The following is an 18,300-nucleotide window of genomic DNA, read 5'->3' on the forward strand; positions in this document are numbered from 1 at the left end:
ATTTCAATTGTCCATAGATGAAAGTCTGAATGCCAAAGGCTGATGGTAGGTCTGTCGGCAAGCTGACCTATTCTTCGTACCTGTTAAATGAAACTATAAAAACGGATACTCTCATATTAGACTTTCGGAAATTGCGATGGAATGAAAGGCTGATTTCAAAAGTAACTTAATGAGATGTCTATATTCAAGAAATGGTTGAAAATGAATCCCGCAGATGAGCAGGAGTACATGAGAGAAAATGTTTCCCACCGCCTTGCACGCTGAAGATCGTGGTTTTGATTCCCCGGCCAAGCAACATCAAAATTTTCAACGGTGGCGAAATACCCATCAGTAATGTTGGCGACATTTCTTGAGTATTTCAGCCGTGTAAAACTTCTCAACAAGTGGTGTCTTAGGACACGTCGTTCGGACTCGGCGATAAACAGTACGTCCCACATCATTGAGCTAATATGACTCGGTGTGCACTCATTGATATGAGAGAAGTCTCCATTGTCCCATCTGGGATGTTTGTGGAACAATTATTACCATCCACCATAAGATGGGGGAATAATTGTATTTGTCATTCCGTTTGTAACACATTGAAATATTTGAGGAAGACCCCATAATGTATATACATATATTAGGGTGGGGCGAATTGAACACCTTATTGGGCCCTTCGCGTTTCTCTTTCCTGGGATTGTTCTGAGTAAAAAAGTCCACTAGACCATATGGCTACAGTGAAAGTCGAGCCTCCCGTTTTTGATGTTTTTATACCCTACACCACTATGTGGTAAGGGGAATTATGTGTTAGTGCATTTGTATGTAACATACAAAAGGAAGCGAGATAGACCCATAGCTCCTTCTAGGGATATACATAGAATCACATTCTGAGTCGATTTATGCATGTCCGTCCGTCCGTCCGTCCGTTCGCAACATACAGGTCACATTTGTTGACCGATTTCGCTGAAAATTGGGGAATACCATTTTTTAGCCGTCGGAAGATCAAGTTCGAAGATGGGCTATATCGGCCCAAGTTTTGGTATAGCCCCCATATAACGGTACCTTTCGATTTAAGGTATTTTAAGGATCTTAGCCGCATTTGTTGCCCAAACCAGCTGAAATTTTACATTTGAGGTTCCCAATGGCCGCGAAATTGCTCCACTAAAAATTGTCAAGATAGGTCCACGGTTCGGTATAGTCCCCATATAACGATACCTCCCGATTTAAGGTATTTTATGGATCTTAGCCACATTTTTTGCCCAAACTAGCTGAAATTTTACATTTGAGGTTCTCAATGGACGCGAAATTGCTCCACTAAAAATTGTCAAGATAGGTCCACGGTTCGGTATAGTCCCCATATAACGATACCTCCCGATTTAAGGTATTTTAGGGATCTTAGCCACATTTTTTCTTGAACTAGCTGAAATTTTACATATGTGGTTCCCAGTGGCCACGAAATTTCGACACTTAAATTGAGCCAAATTATATCGAAATCGGTTCAGATTTGGATATAGCTCCTATATATATGTTCGCCCGATTTCACGTATTTGCTGCACCAAACACGCTATATACGTCCGATTTTGATGAAATTTGGAATGTTTTACTGAATTCTGTCTAGAAATAAGTGTGCCAAATTATATCGAAATTGGTTCCGATTTGGATATAGCTCCCATATATATTTTCGGCCGATTTCGTGTATTTTCAGCTCCAAACACGATATATAAGTCCGATTTCAATGATATTTGGAATGTGTGACTAAATTCGGTCTGGAAATAAATGTGCCAAATTATATCAAAATCGGTTAAGATCTGGATATAGCTCCGATTTATATTTTACATATTCACAGTGGTGTAGGGTATTATATAGTCGGCCCCGCCCGACTTTGATCCTTTCCTTACTGGTTTATCCACGTTTTTTGGATATTTTGGCATATAACAGCCAAACCATTGAGATTTTCGTTCCAATAACAAAGCAATCATTGTAGCCAAGACAATAACTAGGAACTCTCTAGTACATTGCAAAAGCATTGGAACACTCCTTCAGGCAGTTTTGGCCTTGTAGATAAAAAACCTTAAGTCTAAATCGGGAGGCTCGATTTTCATCGTAGACATAGGGTCTAGTGGACTTTTTTGCTCAGTACAATCCCAGGAATCAGAAACGCGAAGTGGGCAATAAGGTGTTTTTGTTTCCATACAAATCGCCCCGGCCTAATATATTCTTGATAAGCATAAAATTCTATGTCGGAATAACGATGTCTGCGTTTCATTTGTTTGTTGAATTCAATATACAACTCGCAATATTTAAGTCAGAGCTTTATAATTTTGCTCAGAAGTTACTATTACACCTAGGATGTTTGGAATTGACAAAGGGCTATATCGGCCCACTTTTCAATATAGATCCCATAGAACGGTACCTCTGGATAGCCTAATTATCACACCAAAATTGCTTAAACTTCGCTGCCGCTGGCCGAAACGCCTTTGGTTTCGGGTCAATCCAGTACAAATAACCCGCTGCCGTGGGATTACGGCTATAGTTTCTGATTTCTCCACAGATTACCATCCTTCCCTTATTTTTAGGGTTGCGGAAATTTTCCGCCGAGTTAATTTTACAATAAATTGTACAACAAGAGTAAATGATGCACCCATGTGAAAATTAAAAAAAGACCTCAAGCTATAGCTAATATTTCCCATTTAAATATCGTTTGGGAAGTTGTTGTAAAATACATATGTATGTGTGTTATAAAGATCAATTTGGTACATACTTCCCTAAACTATTTCCTATTTCTTATTTTTTAATATGTAATCAATATACAATTTAATTTCTAACTCACCTTTTTTGCAGGAACTTTCGTTTAATATCTCTCATAAAACTTCCATCATCGGCATAACGTACCCGCTGATGTATCGTCTGTGGTTGGGCTGGCAACAAATGTCGATTTGTCACCCCAAAGTCCATTTGTACATCGACCACCAGTAGTAGGGTAAGTAAAATAAGTGTGGCGCCCAGACTAATGGCTAGGCGCTCCTTCAATTTCATAGTCCTTAACATACCCATGATGAAATTTTCGCTAGGCTGTGGATGTTGATGAAGATCTTTATTTGGTTTAGGAATGTTTAAAGTTTTTAAGTTTTTGGTAGATTGAATGCTGGCTAACTCTGCATTTTTATTGCAAGTTGATGATGGTGTTGGCAACGATGATGATGATGTTGTTATCCAAGACCACCAAAAACGTTTTTCTTTGGCGTTAGCCGAAGCTGCTGCTGCTGCGGATGCTGCTTCAGTATTAAGTGTGTGCTTTTCCTGTGACACACTACGCTGGCGTGTCCGTGATGATTTTGATGTGGATTTAACAATTCGTCGTCGAACTATGACACGTTTACTTGTTTGATTGTTGTTTCTGTTATCCTCCTCTTGCCAGTAGTTTGGCACTAGTTCTTGTTCCTGCTTCGTTTGGCATTCAATAAAATCACTCTTTTCGTTGAAAAAGCTGTTGTTGTTGTAGTTTTTATTATTGGTATTTAGGAACTCTGCTTGTGTTTGGGAGTATTCTTGTGGGTTTATCGAAATATAGGGCAATTGTCGTTCGAACGTTTCGCCATGCAAATTCGTAAAGTTTTGCTGTTGCCTTTGTCCGCCAGCAACACTCGTATCTCGTTTGGGGTCACCACGCTCAACTTGAATGTGAGGGTTATTTAATTTGAGTGTTTGTTCAGCTGATAAATACCCGGGTGCTGCTCCAGCAAATATAGCCTGCTGCTGATCGGATTTTAGTGACTGTGGTGGTGGTGGTGGCGGTGATGATGATGACGGCACTGAATTTTCTCTGAATGTAGTTTTATTGCCACAATAAACTGACGTTGAATTTGGTGATAAGCTTTCATCGATGTTTTGCTGTTGCTGTTGCCGTTTAATGCGAAATTTTTCCAAACGTTGAGCTAATGTAGGCGATTCTTGGGCTGTTGTTGCTGCAGTGCTCGTGTTGTTCACCAATGCATTTGTATAAATTTTTGTACAATCAAATTGATTATGTGCTGTGAAACTGTTTATGGGTGATTTATTTCCAGTAAAGCTGTCGATAAAAAACGAAAAAAAAAACAGAGAAGAAATAAATATTTGCATTTAAATTTTATGGTAAATAATTTAGAGATTTATTATTTGTTATTATGGAATTCCGAGAACTAACATTATCTAAATCATTTGGAATAAATATTTGAAAATGTTTCATTTTATTCCAGTGAGTGTTAGTTTCAATACTGCTTTGCACTAAAGAAGAAGTATTGAAATGAAAAATTGTGGAAAAAACATTTCCTGGAGAATAAAATAAATAAATTCTTTCTATAGAAAGTTATTTTTTCTCAAAAGAAGATTATAGTAAGGGCCTTAAGGTGATTTTAACCAATCTGATGATTTCACTGGGTTCTAGGGAGGTTTACCATTTTCTCCTAGGCCTTACTTAAAACTTCAACCCGATAAAGAATTTCTTTGTGTCGTTGTTAACAAAATACAAATATCCTAAAGTTCTTTAATATATAAGGTGGCGGTCCTGAATTCTCAACATCAGATTCAAATCAGTTTTATATCCAAACTCAGTAAATCACAAAACTCATAAAACACACATCTAAATCTCTTGATTCCAGAACAGCTAACATTTGTCTTTAAATCCGACTAACGCAACGTAAAACACTTGAAAAAAAATTGCAACAAAGAAAGGAAAACAAAAAAATCGTGAAGTAATAGAAAAAAGGCATTGAAATAAATAAAAAACACACAAGAATCACACAAACACACACACTCACAATATTTATTTTTTGTAAACCAGACAAACGCAACAAAGAGAGAAAAAAGATAAATATACTGACAAAGAGATATCCAGAGACAACAATAGTCTAGGTTGACACATGTCCCTAACAAACCATTATGTGATATATCACAGCTTTAAAACATTGTATCTACAGGATGGATATGTGTACAATGTACACTGTACATACATACGTACAAGGGAATTTAGTCACAGTCATGGATAGATTACAGTACAGCATTTGGTTAGAATAATAGAACCCATTGGACGACAATACTAATCGCTTTCAAGTGACCACCTTCCTATCTCAGACCACCATCCATCCTATCATCGTCTCCATTAACAGACCACCGACATCATAACTTCTGGCCGTCGTTTTTCTGAAACATAGAGAAGCTGATTGGTATGGGTTCAAAGAATTCACCAATTACCACTGAAAGCTGCCCATTCCCCCAGATCCTCGGGTAGCTGACATATTTTTCGCGAACACTAACATACATACCTACCTGCTACATATCTGCTGGTCGACAAGTTCCCTATAACTTACCCAAGAGGGAAAGTACTCTTGAAGTCAACAGGCTTGTAGCCGGGCCCAAGCGGTAACAGTGGCGAGACCACCTGAAATAGATTGTGTAGCCGCTGTCCACTCTCGAATCCGGAAAAGAAGAATAATATAGAAGGACTATTACTTTCAACGCCGCGACAATTACAGATCCAAGAGGTGCGCATGTTATATTAACCAGCAATTTATAGAGCACCACGAGAGTGATACATCGAAGAGGAGTGAGTCACGGCGTATAAGACCCTTCTCAGCCGAGGAGGTACCTTCAAAATTTTCGATAACCGATGTTGCAGATGTCATTCGAAACGCATAATTATCCAATGCGATGGGGCCACATCGAATTTCAATGGTAATACTTAATTAACTGGATGAACCCGGAATATTTGACAAGTGCCCTCATTTTATTGCTAGCCACCCATATTGTACCAGAAGTCTGGGAAGTTTGTTTCGCTACTGAAGTTGCAACAATGCCAGCCGAGAAGAATCATGCGGACCATCTTCAAGGTATTCCCAAGGACTTCCCTTGAGAGGTGTTTGAAACATTGGATAATCACGTTGGATAAACTGAGGACGGCGGACGTTTGTGGAATTGAGAAATATGAAGGGCTAATAACCGTATAGTGAAACAAAGTGTTCCCCAAGGCCGGATATATGTACATAGCTTTCGTAATTCAGTTCTTCCGTCACAGGAATAAGGAAATATCCGCTACTAAATTCATTTGTCACACTGTTCACCATATGGACTGCTGAAATGAGGCCGCCAATGAATACCCAAGACATTGGGTGTAACATTCTATAGCTAGTTTGAGTCGTCCGCTCAAGTTCCAGCAATGTGAAACAGAAGTTGGAGCAAGGTCCTCAAGTCCCTGGCAGCACTGGGGGTGCTGATAAAAAAAATTGTAGGCCTCCTATAAAGCAATAGGTTGTGGTGGTGCGAAACGCAGTGGAAGAATATTCAAACCTGATGGAGTGGCAAACTGTGGTCTGCATCAGGGTGCCTCCTTATGACGCCATTGAACTGTATTCTTGAGAAGACTAGGATTTTACTGGTGCATCAGCACAAAAAGATGTTCCGGATGCAGTAAATGCTTGGGTGTTACCGCCATGAGCATTACGTTACAATCTAGGGGACAGATTTCCCCTAGCCAGGGACGTCAGGAGGTATTTTCATGATCTAGAGATAGATTCAAAGATAAAAACGACAACCTCTAGATCAACGAGTCAATCAGGCAGGCTTGAATACCATTCACAGTGATGCAGTTGTACAAAGACATAGTGTCTATAAAGACATAGATGAACGGCAACTAACATGGCGGAGTGATTTTAAACCAATTAAGATTCAGTCCATGTAGCCGTTTGAATTGGTGTTGGGTCCGAATCGTACGATACCCAACACATGACTTGCCTGTATACTGGGACAGCACGATAATCTTTATACTTAATAAACGGAAAGAAATACTTGATTTACTACAACAACAACTCAATAAAGAAAAATACACTAACGCCAATAATTTCCGAAAAAAATATATTTTTCTCCAGAAATTTCCAAAAAGTGCGTATTTTCCCAAATTGAAAAAAATCATAGCTAGGTTGACGGTGATGACACAAAAAAGGGATTTTTTTGGTCATGAAAATCGGAATCTGAACCACTGTGTGATTAGACCCAATACTGGCTATGCGAATAAATATTATATAGTTTTGGTTGGTGGTCGTAGGGTATTAGGAATATTTCGAAGTTTTTATACCCTCAGACTTATTATTAAACATGACAGGGTCAAAAATTTGTCTTATCGAAATAATGGTTACCCCACATATGTATTAATGGAACAAACCCATCATAGACCATCCGGGGTCGATATATCCGTCAGTCTGGCAGGCTGGTCTGTGTGCACAATACTTCTTCGGCAGAACAAACGATTCGGTACAATGGAGGCAATCCTTCGAGTACTTCAAAAGCACTTAAAAGGCTTTTTGAGGATAATTTTGAACGATTTTTTTCATGGGCAAGTCCATATTTTCTGAGATAATGTCGCTAAAAAATCTAAAAATCCTTGAGACCACCAAATAATAAGGACGAAAACTTTCGAAGTGAGTACCCAAACTTTGCACATCGTAATATTTCTTCCAAACTACCCTCTACTCGTTGAGCAAAAATCGTCCATCTATTTGTTGCATATGTTCATCTATATTATTGTGGTCCAATGCCGTATAGGTACCCTAGTGGCACACTCAACACACACACAGACCGAAACATCCATATGCAACATGACCCACCATGAGCGAAAGCATCGTTCAGCATATAAAATATTTCGCCGGTATGGACACACTCAGTTTCAGTTCACTTTTTTTCTGTTTGATTTTTTTACGTTTTTTTTTTTTCAAAACATTAGATGTGGCCATTGTAGTTGACAGACACTTCGACCCACTAGGCTAGTTACGAGATGTTTGTCCTGCAACATAACACACTAACACCGGACAACAAATAACAAAAACCGAGGCAAAAAACGCATTTGATATAGAAACTGGATTTTGTTTTTGGATTGTCCTTTGTTTTTATCTTCCTTTTAGTCGTTCGTTTTTGTTGTTTTATTTCAAATGAATATTCAAGTCGAAATATTTTTCCAAGGGGTATAGAGTGGGGGTGAGTGACCGACCCGTTCTCATGACAATGTCAAAAAATTCAGGGAAGTTGAACAAGAATTCAACATGAAAACGACAATGGCTAGTTGGCAAAATGCTTTACAATTTAAAAGCAAAAAAACTGTGATATGTGAATGTGCTTTTTTTGTTATTGTTTGTGTTTTGGTAGAAGCTTAGTTAGTACGTATTTTGTATGGGTATGGAGGATGTGTCGGAAATTTGACAGTAACCATTTTGTTTTGTTTTCTTTCTAGCTTTTAGTTGTTATTTATGCCATAACTGACTATGTCCAGCAGCATACCGAAAACAAAGTAATGAACGTGTGAATGTATGTGTAATTTGAACACATCATATTTATATGCACCGAAAGAAAATTCATGTGGGCGAAAAGCTAATTTATATTAATTTCCATTTTGAGACTTTGTTCCACAACGTAGTGCATCATTTGCTTGCAGAAGATCTAGTTGAATACAGAGTGATGACATAGCAAAGAAAAAAAAAAAAACAAAAACGGATATTTATTGAACAAATGAAATGTGGTTTTTTTATTTATTTATTTTTTTAATAATTTTGCAGATTTTGGTTGCGTATTTGTTGTTAGTCGAATGTTAAAATGTCTAGTCTTCGCGGTGGCAGACTGACTTGCTGCAATTCCGACAAGAGCTACATTTTTAAAATCATTTTTATATGCGCGTATTACATTGTACAACTGTTCGGCCAGATTATGAAAGAGGACCGAAAAAAAGAAGACACCTGTATCGGCATTTTGAAAGTTTACGTCGGGAAGTAACCTAAATAGGCGTGGCAAGTTCCGCCCATTTCTACAAGTTTTGAAATATTCGACATCAGATTCCTTAGAATCCTTGCATTTTAGGTATAAAGCGTCTCTGGCAATATTACTGACAACAATGCGGGGTATATTTTTATGAAAAAAGTTAACCCTCTTGCGAGTCACTAAAAGGGTATTTTTGGTCCCTTTTTTCAAAAACGTTTAAAAACTCATTTAAAATGTGATCGTATCAGATCAAAATATTCTACCAAATTATTTGCCATAAAATTTTACTATAGGTCCCCGAATACACCAAAACTCTAAATCGTACCTAAACGCCAGAAATCTGCCAAAAATAAAGTCACATTTTATGGTTAATGTTGTACTTTATCTGAGTTTATTAAGTTTTGTCCCACAAAACTTCATTCTAGATAGAAGACACCAAAGACAAAAATATTCTCCATCAAATTTTAATATAAGTCGCCGGATAAATGAAATATGTGTTTACAATATATATCAAGAAAATATATATGTATATCAAGTTTGCCAACAAAATACCCAAATATTTTTTTTTTTAATAAATTTGTTTTGTTCTTTTTTCGAGTTGATGCATGAAAGTAACATGAAATTTAGTTTTAGACAAAACATGTTAAAAGAAGAAATATTCTACACAAAATTTCACTGTAAGTCGTAGAACAAACTATATATCTAAGTAAAATACGTTGTTAAGAAAATGACGTTACACAATTAGATATTATATGTAAAAAGTATTTGTTAAACTTTTAGACTCTTAATTAAAATTTATTCCATACTGAGTCAAAATCTCCTACAATACTTCACTTTTTGAGGATTGTGCCAAAAGAAGAAATTTCCCAAATCAAATTTCATTACGAGTCTTCGAAATGGTTAAACATCCATCTGATGGCTTAGGAACCTGTAGATCCTCTTTTATTAATCTGGTAATAGATACTGATGGTGTTTTCAGTTTGTGAAAAGAGTAATTTCTAAACTGTTGATTTACAATACTAACAAAGACGATGAAGATACCACAGTTCCAATACCAGAAGAAGGTGTACCGTCCAACCAAAATGAGGTAAAGGCACCAATAAATCTTACGGTTCTGAAGCCTGGGTAATTGCGCAAGTAGATCTTTGGAAAATCGACAGGCCAATCTGAGTTGGAAATCTATTATTAGTTCGGCTTATAGAAAAACTGTCCTGTAGAGGGACCCCCCTCCACCACCCACCATTATATGGAAGGTAGAATAGAATTTGTCATTGCGTCGAAATATTCGTTGAAGATGCTATTTACACTATCGTAGACCATGAGACGTAGACATGAAATTCTAGGTCTAAATAATTATGTCCCTCTATCTGATGAAATTAAGATACAGCTCGCAATATTTACGATGGAGTTTTATAATTTGATACAGGAATTTTTCTTACTCCAAAGCTGTTTGGTATTGAAAATTGGCTATATAGGTCCACGTTTTCATATAGAACGGTACCTCCCGATTTTCGGTATTTTTAACATTTTTCCGCAGAAGTGGAACTCAGCCTTCATTGGGGCCTACAAAACTTTCATCTAGAAATTTATCGATATAAGGTCCACGTTTTGATATCGCCTCCATAGAAGGGTACCTCCCGACTTCGATATTTTGAAGGTGTTAGCCACATTACCTTACTGAAATGTTTGAAATTTGGTACTTAGTCTTTTTTGGGGCTAAAAGACTTTTGCCCAAAATCCAAAAAATTGTCAGTTTAAGTCCACGTGTTGATATAGCCCCATATAACGGTACACCCCGATTTTAGGTATTTTGAAAGTTATGGGGTTATGGTGCTAGATCTTACCAAAATATATCAAATTTGGTATTAAGTCTTCTTTGGTACTACAAAACTTTCCCCCAGAAATCACGATGCTCTTGAACCAAATTTAAATAGTAGTTGCTTACACCTGTGCTTACCTTGCTTGGAAACTGAAAATTCTTTCGAAATGGGACTAAAGAATACGTTGTAGCTGTGAAAATTCTCTACAAGATTGGCTTTCGTAATTTTTTCTTGAGTTGTACCATTTTAGAGATAAGTCAATCCATTGTCCTAATTTGAACTTCTATATCTCAATAACGGTAAAATATACAAAGATATCATAAAGTCACTCTTCTAGAGAATTTTCATAGCTACAACTTTTCCTTTAGTCCCGTTTCGATAGGACTTGCAATTTCTAAGCAAAATCGTGCAAACCTAAAAAACCCTTAAAAATGTAAACTTGAATCGCGATTTATTTAAAAAGTGCTCCGCCGATTTTTTTATTTTTCTCTTCTATGAACATTTAAATTTAAGAATCCTCATGAACTTCCCACGTGTAAGCACCTTTCATTTAAATTTATATGTTTGGGCGAAATCCGTTTCAGACAATTTGGAGTTGATTTAGCCAGTCCGTCCGTCTGTCTGGCTGGAGCGCACGATAACTCTCGAATGGAACAACCGATTCGGTCCAAAATTTGGCTTTCGTAATATTTTGTCCAAACTTAGTTTAAGTTCGAAGATAAGCCATACCGATCCACCCCTTCAGGTACCTCCTCCACAAATGTTCAAAAATGTTCCGAAAATTGTGCGCACCATAACTCTTGAAGGGAGGAACCGATTTAATCCAAACTTTGCACATCGTGAAATTTCTAGCAGACTTAGATGAGGCTCCAATATGGATATAGTTGGTCCACTCTTTCGGGTACCTACCACACAAAATTTCGGATAAGTTCAGATTAGGACCTGCTCTCGATTCGCTTTAATTTTTATTGTAACAACTTGTATTCACTGTCCCTCATACGACGGTACATGTTTCATCAGGGCCAAGTCCATACTTCCTGAGAAAATAGCCTGAAAGATGCAAAAAAACCCTATGATACAGTGTGTAGTGGTTGGAGCGCAAGATAAATCTCGAACGGATCTGCCGATTCGGTCCAAAATTTGGCCTTCGTAATATTTTGGCCAAACATAGTTTAAGTTCGAACATAAGCCATACCGATCCACCCCTTCAGGTACCTCCCCAACAAATGTTCAAAAATGTTCGGAAAAATTGTGCGCACAATAACTGTTGAAGGGAGCGGCCGATTTGGTCTATACTTTACACATCCAAATACATCTACCAGATATAGGTCAGGTTTGAATATGGCCTTTATCTGTCCACTCCTTTGGGTACCTATCACACAAAATTTCGGATAAGTTCACTTTAAAACCTGCTTCCGAATCGCTTTGATTATTGTTAAGCAACTTACATTCGCTGCTTCAATTACGACGGTAAAAGATTTTTCTGGGGCAAGTCCATAATTCTTAAGAAAACAGTCCAAAAGGTGTAAAAACGCCTATGGCACCGTATGTAGTGGCTGGAGAGAACGATAACTCTTGAACTGATCAACCGATTTGGTCCAAAATTTGGCCTTCGTCATATTTTGCCAAACTTAAGTTTTGGTTCGAACATGGGCAATACCGGTCCACAGCTTCCGGTACTTCCCCCAACATTTAAAAAATTTCACTAAAATGGTCCAAACTTTGAATCTCCTAACTTTTTGTCCAAGTTTAGTTAAACTTTAAAAATAGTCCATATCGGTCCTCTCCTTAGGATACCTCCCCCACAAAAGTTCGATATGGTCCTGTTTACAGCGATATTATGTTTTCCGTGGATAAGTCCATGCTTCCTGACATACTGGTCCAAAAGTTATACGATGACGTACTGAAATGACTTGTGGGCGCCATATCTATCGAAAAGATATGACTCCCAAAATAAGATCCACTCAGATAATGGACTATGTCGATCCATTCCTTTAAGTACCTCCTCCGCAACACTTTTGAATTTTGATCCTAATCCAAATTTTTGTCGGCAAGTTCAAATGTCCAAAAAGTGTTTCAGTTCACATGGACTGAGGGTATATCTCTGTCGGCAATGCCGACTGATACTATTTTACTTGTTTTTTTTTCAAACTTACATCAAGCTCGAAAAAAGTCTATAACGAACAACGCCTTCGAGTACATCCCCCACAAAAGTAGAACAGATTTGCTTAAATGTAGTTTAAGGGTTTTTTGAAATTTTTACTGCAGGTACTCCATATTTCTTGAGGCAGTGACGCAAAAGCTTAAAAAATCCTACCGTGACCACCTGGCTGGAAAGTACGAAAGAAGTGGACTAAAATTGGTCCAACTTTTGCATATCGTAATATTTCTCTAAAGCTTAAATCCAGTTAAAAAACGGACCATATCGAACAACTCCTGCCGTTACCTCCCACACAAAAGTTCCAAATTTTGGCTTAAGCACTGTTAGAGGATTGGTTTGGAATTTTCATCTAGTGTAGTCCTTGTGCTTCTAATTACAACAATATATATTTTTTTGCTCTAAACAAATCTACTTTGAGCAACACAAATATCTGGTTGGCGATACAGTTCCACCATGGACTATGTCGGTCCAATCCTTCTCCACATAACTTCAACGCTTTTGCTATTTAATCCAGTTTAAGGACACTTCCCTTCGTACTTTTATTAATAATAGCCTAAAAGAGGTGCCACCGTGGTGCAATGGTATGCACACCAGCCTTGCACTCAGAAAGTCGTGGGTTCGATTCCCCGGCCAAGCAACATCAACATTTTCAACAGTGGCAAAATAACCCTCAGTAATGTTGGCGACGTTTCCTGAGTATTTCAGCCATGTAAAACTACTCCATAAAGTGGTGTCGTAAGACACGCCGTTCGGACTCGGCGATAAACAGTAGGTCCCATATCATTGAGCTGATATGAATCGGGGTGCACTCATTGATATGAGAGAAGTCTCCCCTGTCCCGTCTGGGATGTTTGTGGAACAATTATAGCCTAAAAGATATGACAAGCTCATCATATTTACCGATTCAGTAGAAGGATTGGACAAAGTCTACCGTCCAATCCTTCTACGGATATGATCAACTCTTTGCTCTTTAATCCAGTTTAAAGGCACTTCACTTCCTACTTTTATTGTTATTATCCCAAAATACATGACAAGATCATCATATTTCCCCAACATTTCAGTCAAGTATAACCCATCACAATTTGATTTACTCTTAAAAGGACTTTAAAAAATTCTCCCCTTTTTGTGTGTGTTCAAAAACGTCACAATTTTTTTCTGTGCAGCTCCTAACATTCCCGTATATCATAACATTTTAAAGACTAACAAACGGAATTTTTTTGCCAACAGTCGTGTGACGATATCAGGGTTTATTTCAGGATCTTTCCCCCCATGTTTGTTTTTGTTTGTACTATTCCCTTGGGAAGAACATTGTTGCAATCGTCAACATGATACACCATGAAGGGTGTATTGCTATCATATCTATATTTTTTAAATAGAAATTACAATTGTACCCTTTTTGTTGGTAGGAACTATGGAATCAGAAGAATTGTAAATATGCCATTAAGAGATTTTAGATGCAAATCAAAATGGAAAGTATTTTCAAACAAAATGGTGAGGGGGAAAACTAGTATTTCATATCTTAACTAACTGCAAAAATAGTTCCTTTCCTTTTTCCATTTAAAATGTCATTGATGCAATCAAAAAAACCTGCAAACAAACAACATTTCAACAAAGATTCTTTTTAATCAACACATAGTCAAAAAAAGATTTAAGGATTATACACTCAAAACAAAAAGAAGGAAAATGCCCTGTGAAAGCAAATTAAAACTTTTGTTATCAAATTTAACAGCATTATAGAACGGTACAACATTAAAACATGGCAAAAGAGAAACTTGTTTGGTCCGCCCACATATTCTTGTAAAGAGAAGCAGCACAACATATTCTCATGACGTCCCAAAAAACACATGAGGAGACTCACACACATTTATCTAATCACTGTTGACTAAAATCTTTAGTTAACACAGCAAAGAGTTGGCCAACCAACCGACACTACACAACTCAATATTAACATGTTGGGGAAAGATACTGAATACAAGTTGGCCATAAAAGAACAAGTCTCTGTTAAGGACATCCTCATCATCATCACCATCACCATGGATACGACGATGAACAGGATAACAAGTTAATGTTGACATAAACATGATTTAAAACCCTTTTTTAGTTAAACTTTATCCAGTATTGTGGCTAATATGCTCAACGAGTGGTGTAAGAAACAAGGAGTAAAATAAAAAGGATACAAATGTGGATAAACTAATAACATGTTAAGGAGGAGACTGGGATGAAAATGAACATGAAACAAATAAAAAGTGAAGCAATCGGCTTTGCCGGCAGCTATATACCCTTAGCATATGAAAAGTAGAAAAAACTAAAGCAGGAGAAGTGGACGTATAAGTTTTCGGATCTTTCAGGGATCAGTCGGCTTTGCCGACAGTGATATACCCTCAGCCTGTGTAAATTGAAACATTTTTTCCCCAAAAAACTTATGTATTTAGGGGGTTTCAAAATGTTGGGTGTATGTTGACCCGACAAAAATGTTGATTAGGATTAAATATCAAAAGTTTTGCGGAGGAGGTACAAGAAGTATGGACCTGCCCCCTTCGTAACATCGTAATTGAGGCAGCAAATACAAGTTGCTTCAACAAAAATCGAAGCGATTTGACAGCAGTACTTAAAGTGAACTTATCCGAAAATTTGTGTGGGAGGTACCGGATGGAGGGAACAAATACAGTCCATATACGAACCTTATCTATATCAGGTAGATATATTAGTATGTGTAAAGTATGGACCAAATCGGCCACTACCTTCAAGATAGGGTTTTTTTCAACTTTCAGGCTATTTTCTCAGGAAGTATGGACTTACCTCCGATGAAACTTGCACCGTCGTATGGTTGGCAGTGAATTCAAGTTGATAAAACAAAAATCAAAGCAATTCGAGAGCAGGTCCTAAACTGAACTTATCCGAAATTTTGTGTGGGAGGTACCCGAAGGAGTTTACCGATTGAGTCCATATTGGAACCTCATCTATGTCTGGTAAAAATTTCACGACCAAAATCGGTTACTCCCTTCAAGAGTTAGTTTGTGGGGAAGGTACCGGAAGGAGTGAACCGATATAATCCATCCTCGAACTTGAACTAAGTTTGGACAAAATATTACGAAAGCCAAATTATGGACCGAATTGGTTGATCCGTTCGAGAGTTACCGTGCGCTCCAGCCAGCCAGACAGACAGACGGACATGGCTAAATCAAATCCAAATTCTCTGAAACGGATTTCGTCCAAACACACTTGGGATCTAAAACTACTATTTCGATGAGACACACTTTGCCCCTATGAAAGTGTATATCGTCACCATAAATGCCCGAAGAAGGAATCCGATACATAAAGCTAAAATACATGCTCTGGCAAAATTTCAAGCTTCTACGTTCAAAAATAACGATTCTATTCAAGAAGTGGCCTTTCGGAAAATGACAAACATTGCAGATTTCGTTGTAATGAAGGATCCCAAAAACAAGTGCTTGAGCGGTTTATGTTTCACTTCTTATTCCCATTCGTGCAGGATTGATAATACTCCAAATACTCGCCCCTATATGATTGATATTCTATAAAACAGGTTTTCATTTTATAAGATTTTTTGCTTTCCTGTAAAATTTTGGATTTGTGGGTTACGTCTTCGGGCATTTATGGTGACGATATACCCTCGTTAGCATAAATGCTGAGGGTATAAAAATAACACAATGGATTTTTGTTCCTAAGTTTATCTTAGGGCTTTAAGGTCATTATCTCTGAAAGTTTGGACTCGACCAGCAAAATGATGTGTAATCGGAACACAAAGACTACCTTCAGTACACCTTTTAAACTTACCCTCCAATAGCCCTTAAAATGTATTTAGGCGAAAATGAGTGAACTTTTGTCCCGAACTTGATTTGAGTTTGGAAGAAATATTACGATTCTGTTCGAGAGTTATCGTGTACACCAGTCAGGCAGAAGGACATAGGTATATCTATTCCAAAACCATTTTTGAGATGGGTAAAGGCTCTGTTTCAAAACTCACCGAAGGTGATGTTCATGATATGCCCAACCAAGTTCAGCAAAGCACAGAATGCTTATACGAAAAGGTTTACTATCTCTGGGTATATCGAGAGGAATCAGGGAGGAATCGTACTTCATATTGGGTGCTCGATATTGAAGCAGGGGCTTAACAACGTGAAACTTGAATCAATTCTTAGTACTTCGGAAGACTCAGGTTTCTCATCATTAATTCGTGGTTAGTAGAGAGTTCCATTAGGAAATCGGTTACTAGGGACACGCCTCAGGGCAGAGTACGAGAAACCTAACGATTTCGAAGACTTGCGGACTAACATCGTTGCCTATGTCGACGACGCTTTCTTTCTTTGAACGCTATCCAGATACGCCAAAAACTAAGCTCGCACTTTTCACAAGAATAAGGAAAATTGTGCCTTTTAAACTATAGGTTTTAGATTTAAGTTAAGTGTTTCCACAGAATCAAATTATCTCAGATAAATTCATAAGTACCTACTGCAATGGAAAAGGAATATTAAGTAGCGTAGTCTACGCCTGTCAGAACTCAATAGGTAAATGTTAGGAAGTTAAGATATCAGCATATTGGATATGTTGGATGTATTGTATGAAGGTATGTGCTCTTTACCAAGTCAAACCGGGTAAAAGTGGATTGGGTACAAAACGCAGCTTTTATCCTCATTAAGGGAAAGTCAAAAGCATTCCGCAGTCCGCTCTAAAAGCAATGCCGCATACCAAACCTGCGACTCTTCTAGTTGACAATTTGGCAGGCAGAAACGATTTTAGGAGATGGAGATGTGGATCAAGTCGCGTTATGGACACGTTTCTGGCCTCCACAAAGTAGACCAGAAATTATCTCTCACAAATACTTAACTTCAGAACATATATATTCTTGGTTCTAACAAGGTGTGACTGAACCCATAAAAGACAAATTCCACAAAGTTTGGCCATCTACACAGATAGATCAGGCGATCAGAAAGTTGAATTAGATTTGTCTTTTGAGCGGTATCAGCTCCCTGGAGCAGATACAAGTCAACTAACATGGTTCTAAGAGACATAAAGTGGTGTTGGTCGACAGCCCGGCTGTACTCTCGACACTTAAATAGTGCTTTATCAACCCAATTCACAGTGGATCCACCCATTGGCCAAAAATAAAAAAAATGAATGTCAAAATTTTCGTACAACATCTTGCAACACTCACAGCTATGTCATGGACCTTTTTAAATATATATAAGTTTTTGTTTCATTCGAACGCGATCTTCTTAAGTATAGCTTCAAAAGTCGGAACAGTTGACTAATACTTTTTGTTGTGAGTACAACCTATATTTTAAGTGCAAGTAAATATATTCAAAATATCGCGAAACTAATGCGTTTAGCAAAATATTATAGTGGATTTTGAAGGATGAGGTAATAGCTTAATTTTCATTAAAAAACAGTGTTTTAGCGTGTTGTGGAATTCTAGTTAGCTGCATATTTTCTTAGTGTATTTGGTAATGCCAATTCGATCATATTCCTAAATTTGACTTAAGGTTTTAGTCATGATGCCCACCAGTGCACACCTCGGGAATCATTTTCCAAAGTAGGTCATGG

The 18,300-nt window shown here is 37.7% G+C and overlaps 1 protein-coding gene across 4 annotated transcripts in view; it reads right to left on the minus strand.

Moving 5' to 3' along the window:
* LOC141389204 (uncharacterized) overlaps positions 1–18,300 on the minus strand; it is a 642,359-nt gene that overhangs the window by 203,217 nt on the left and 420,842 nt on the right. For all 4 annotated transcript variants that reach the window (XM_073960367.1, XM_073960370.1, XM_073960368.1 and 1 more), the window contains one exon: positions 2,810–4,048. In XM_073960367.1, the coding sequence (XP_073816468.1) occupies positions 2,810–4,048 (1,239 nt within the window). The remainder of the gene's footprint in view (positions 1–2,809; positions 4,049–18,300) is intronic.

Source organism: Musca autumnalis, unplaced genomic scaffold (genome assembly GCF_047663935.1).
Source record: "Musca autumnalis isolate F117 unplaced genomic scaffold, ASM4766393v1 scaffold_1, whole genome shotgun sequence".
In the NCBI taxonomy this organism is placed as follows: Eukaryota; Metazoa; Arthropoda; class Insecta; order Diptera; family Muscidae; genus Musca; species Musca autumnalis.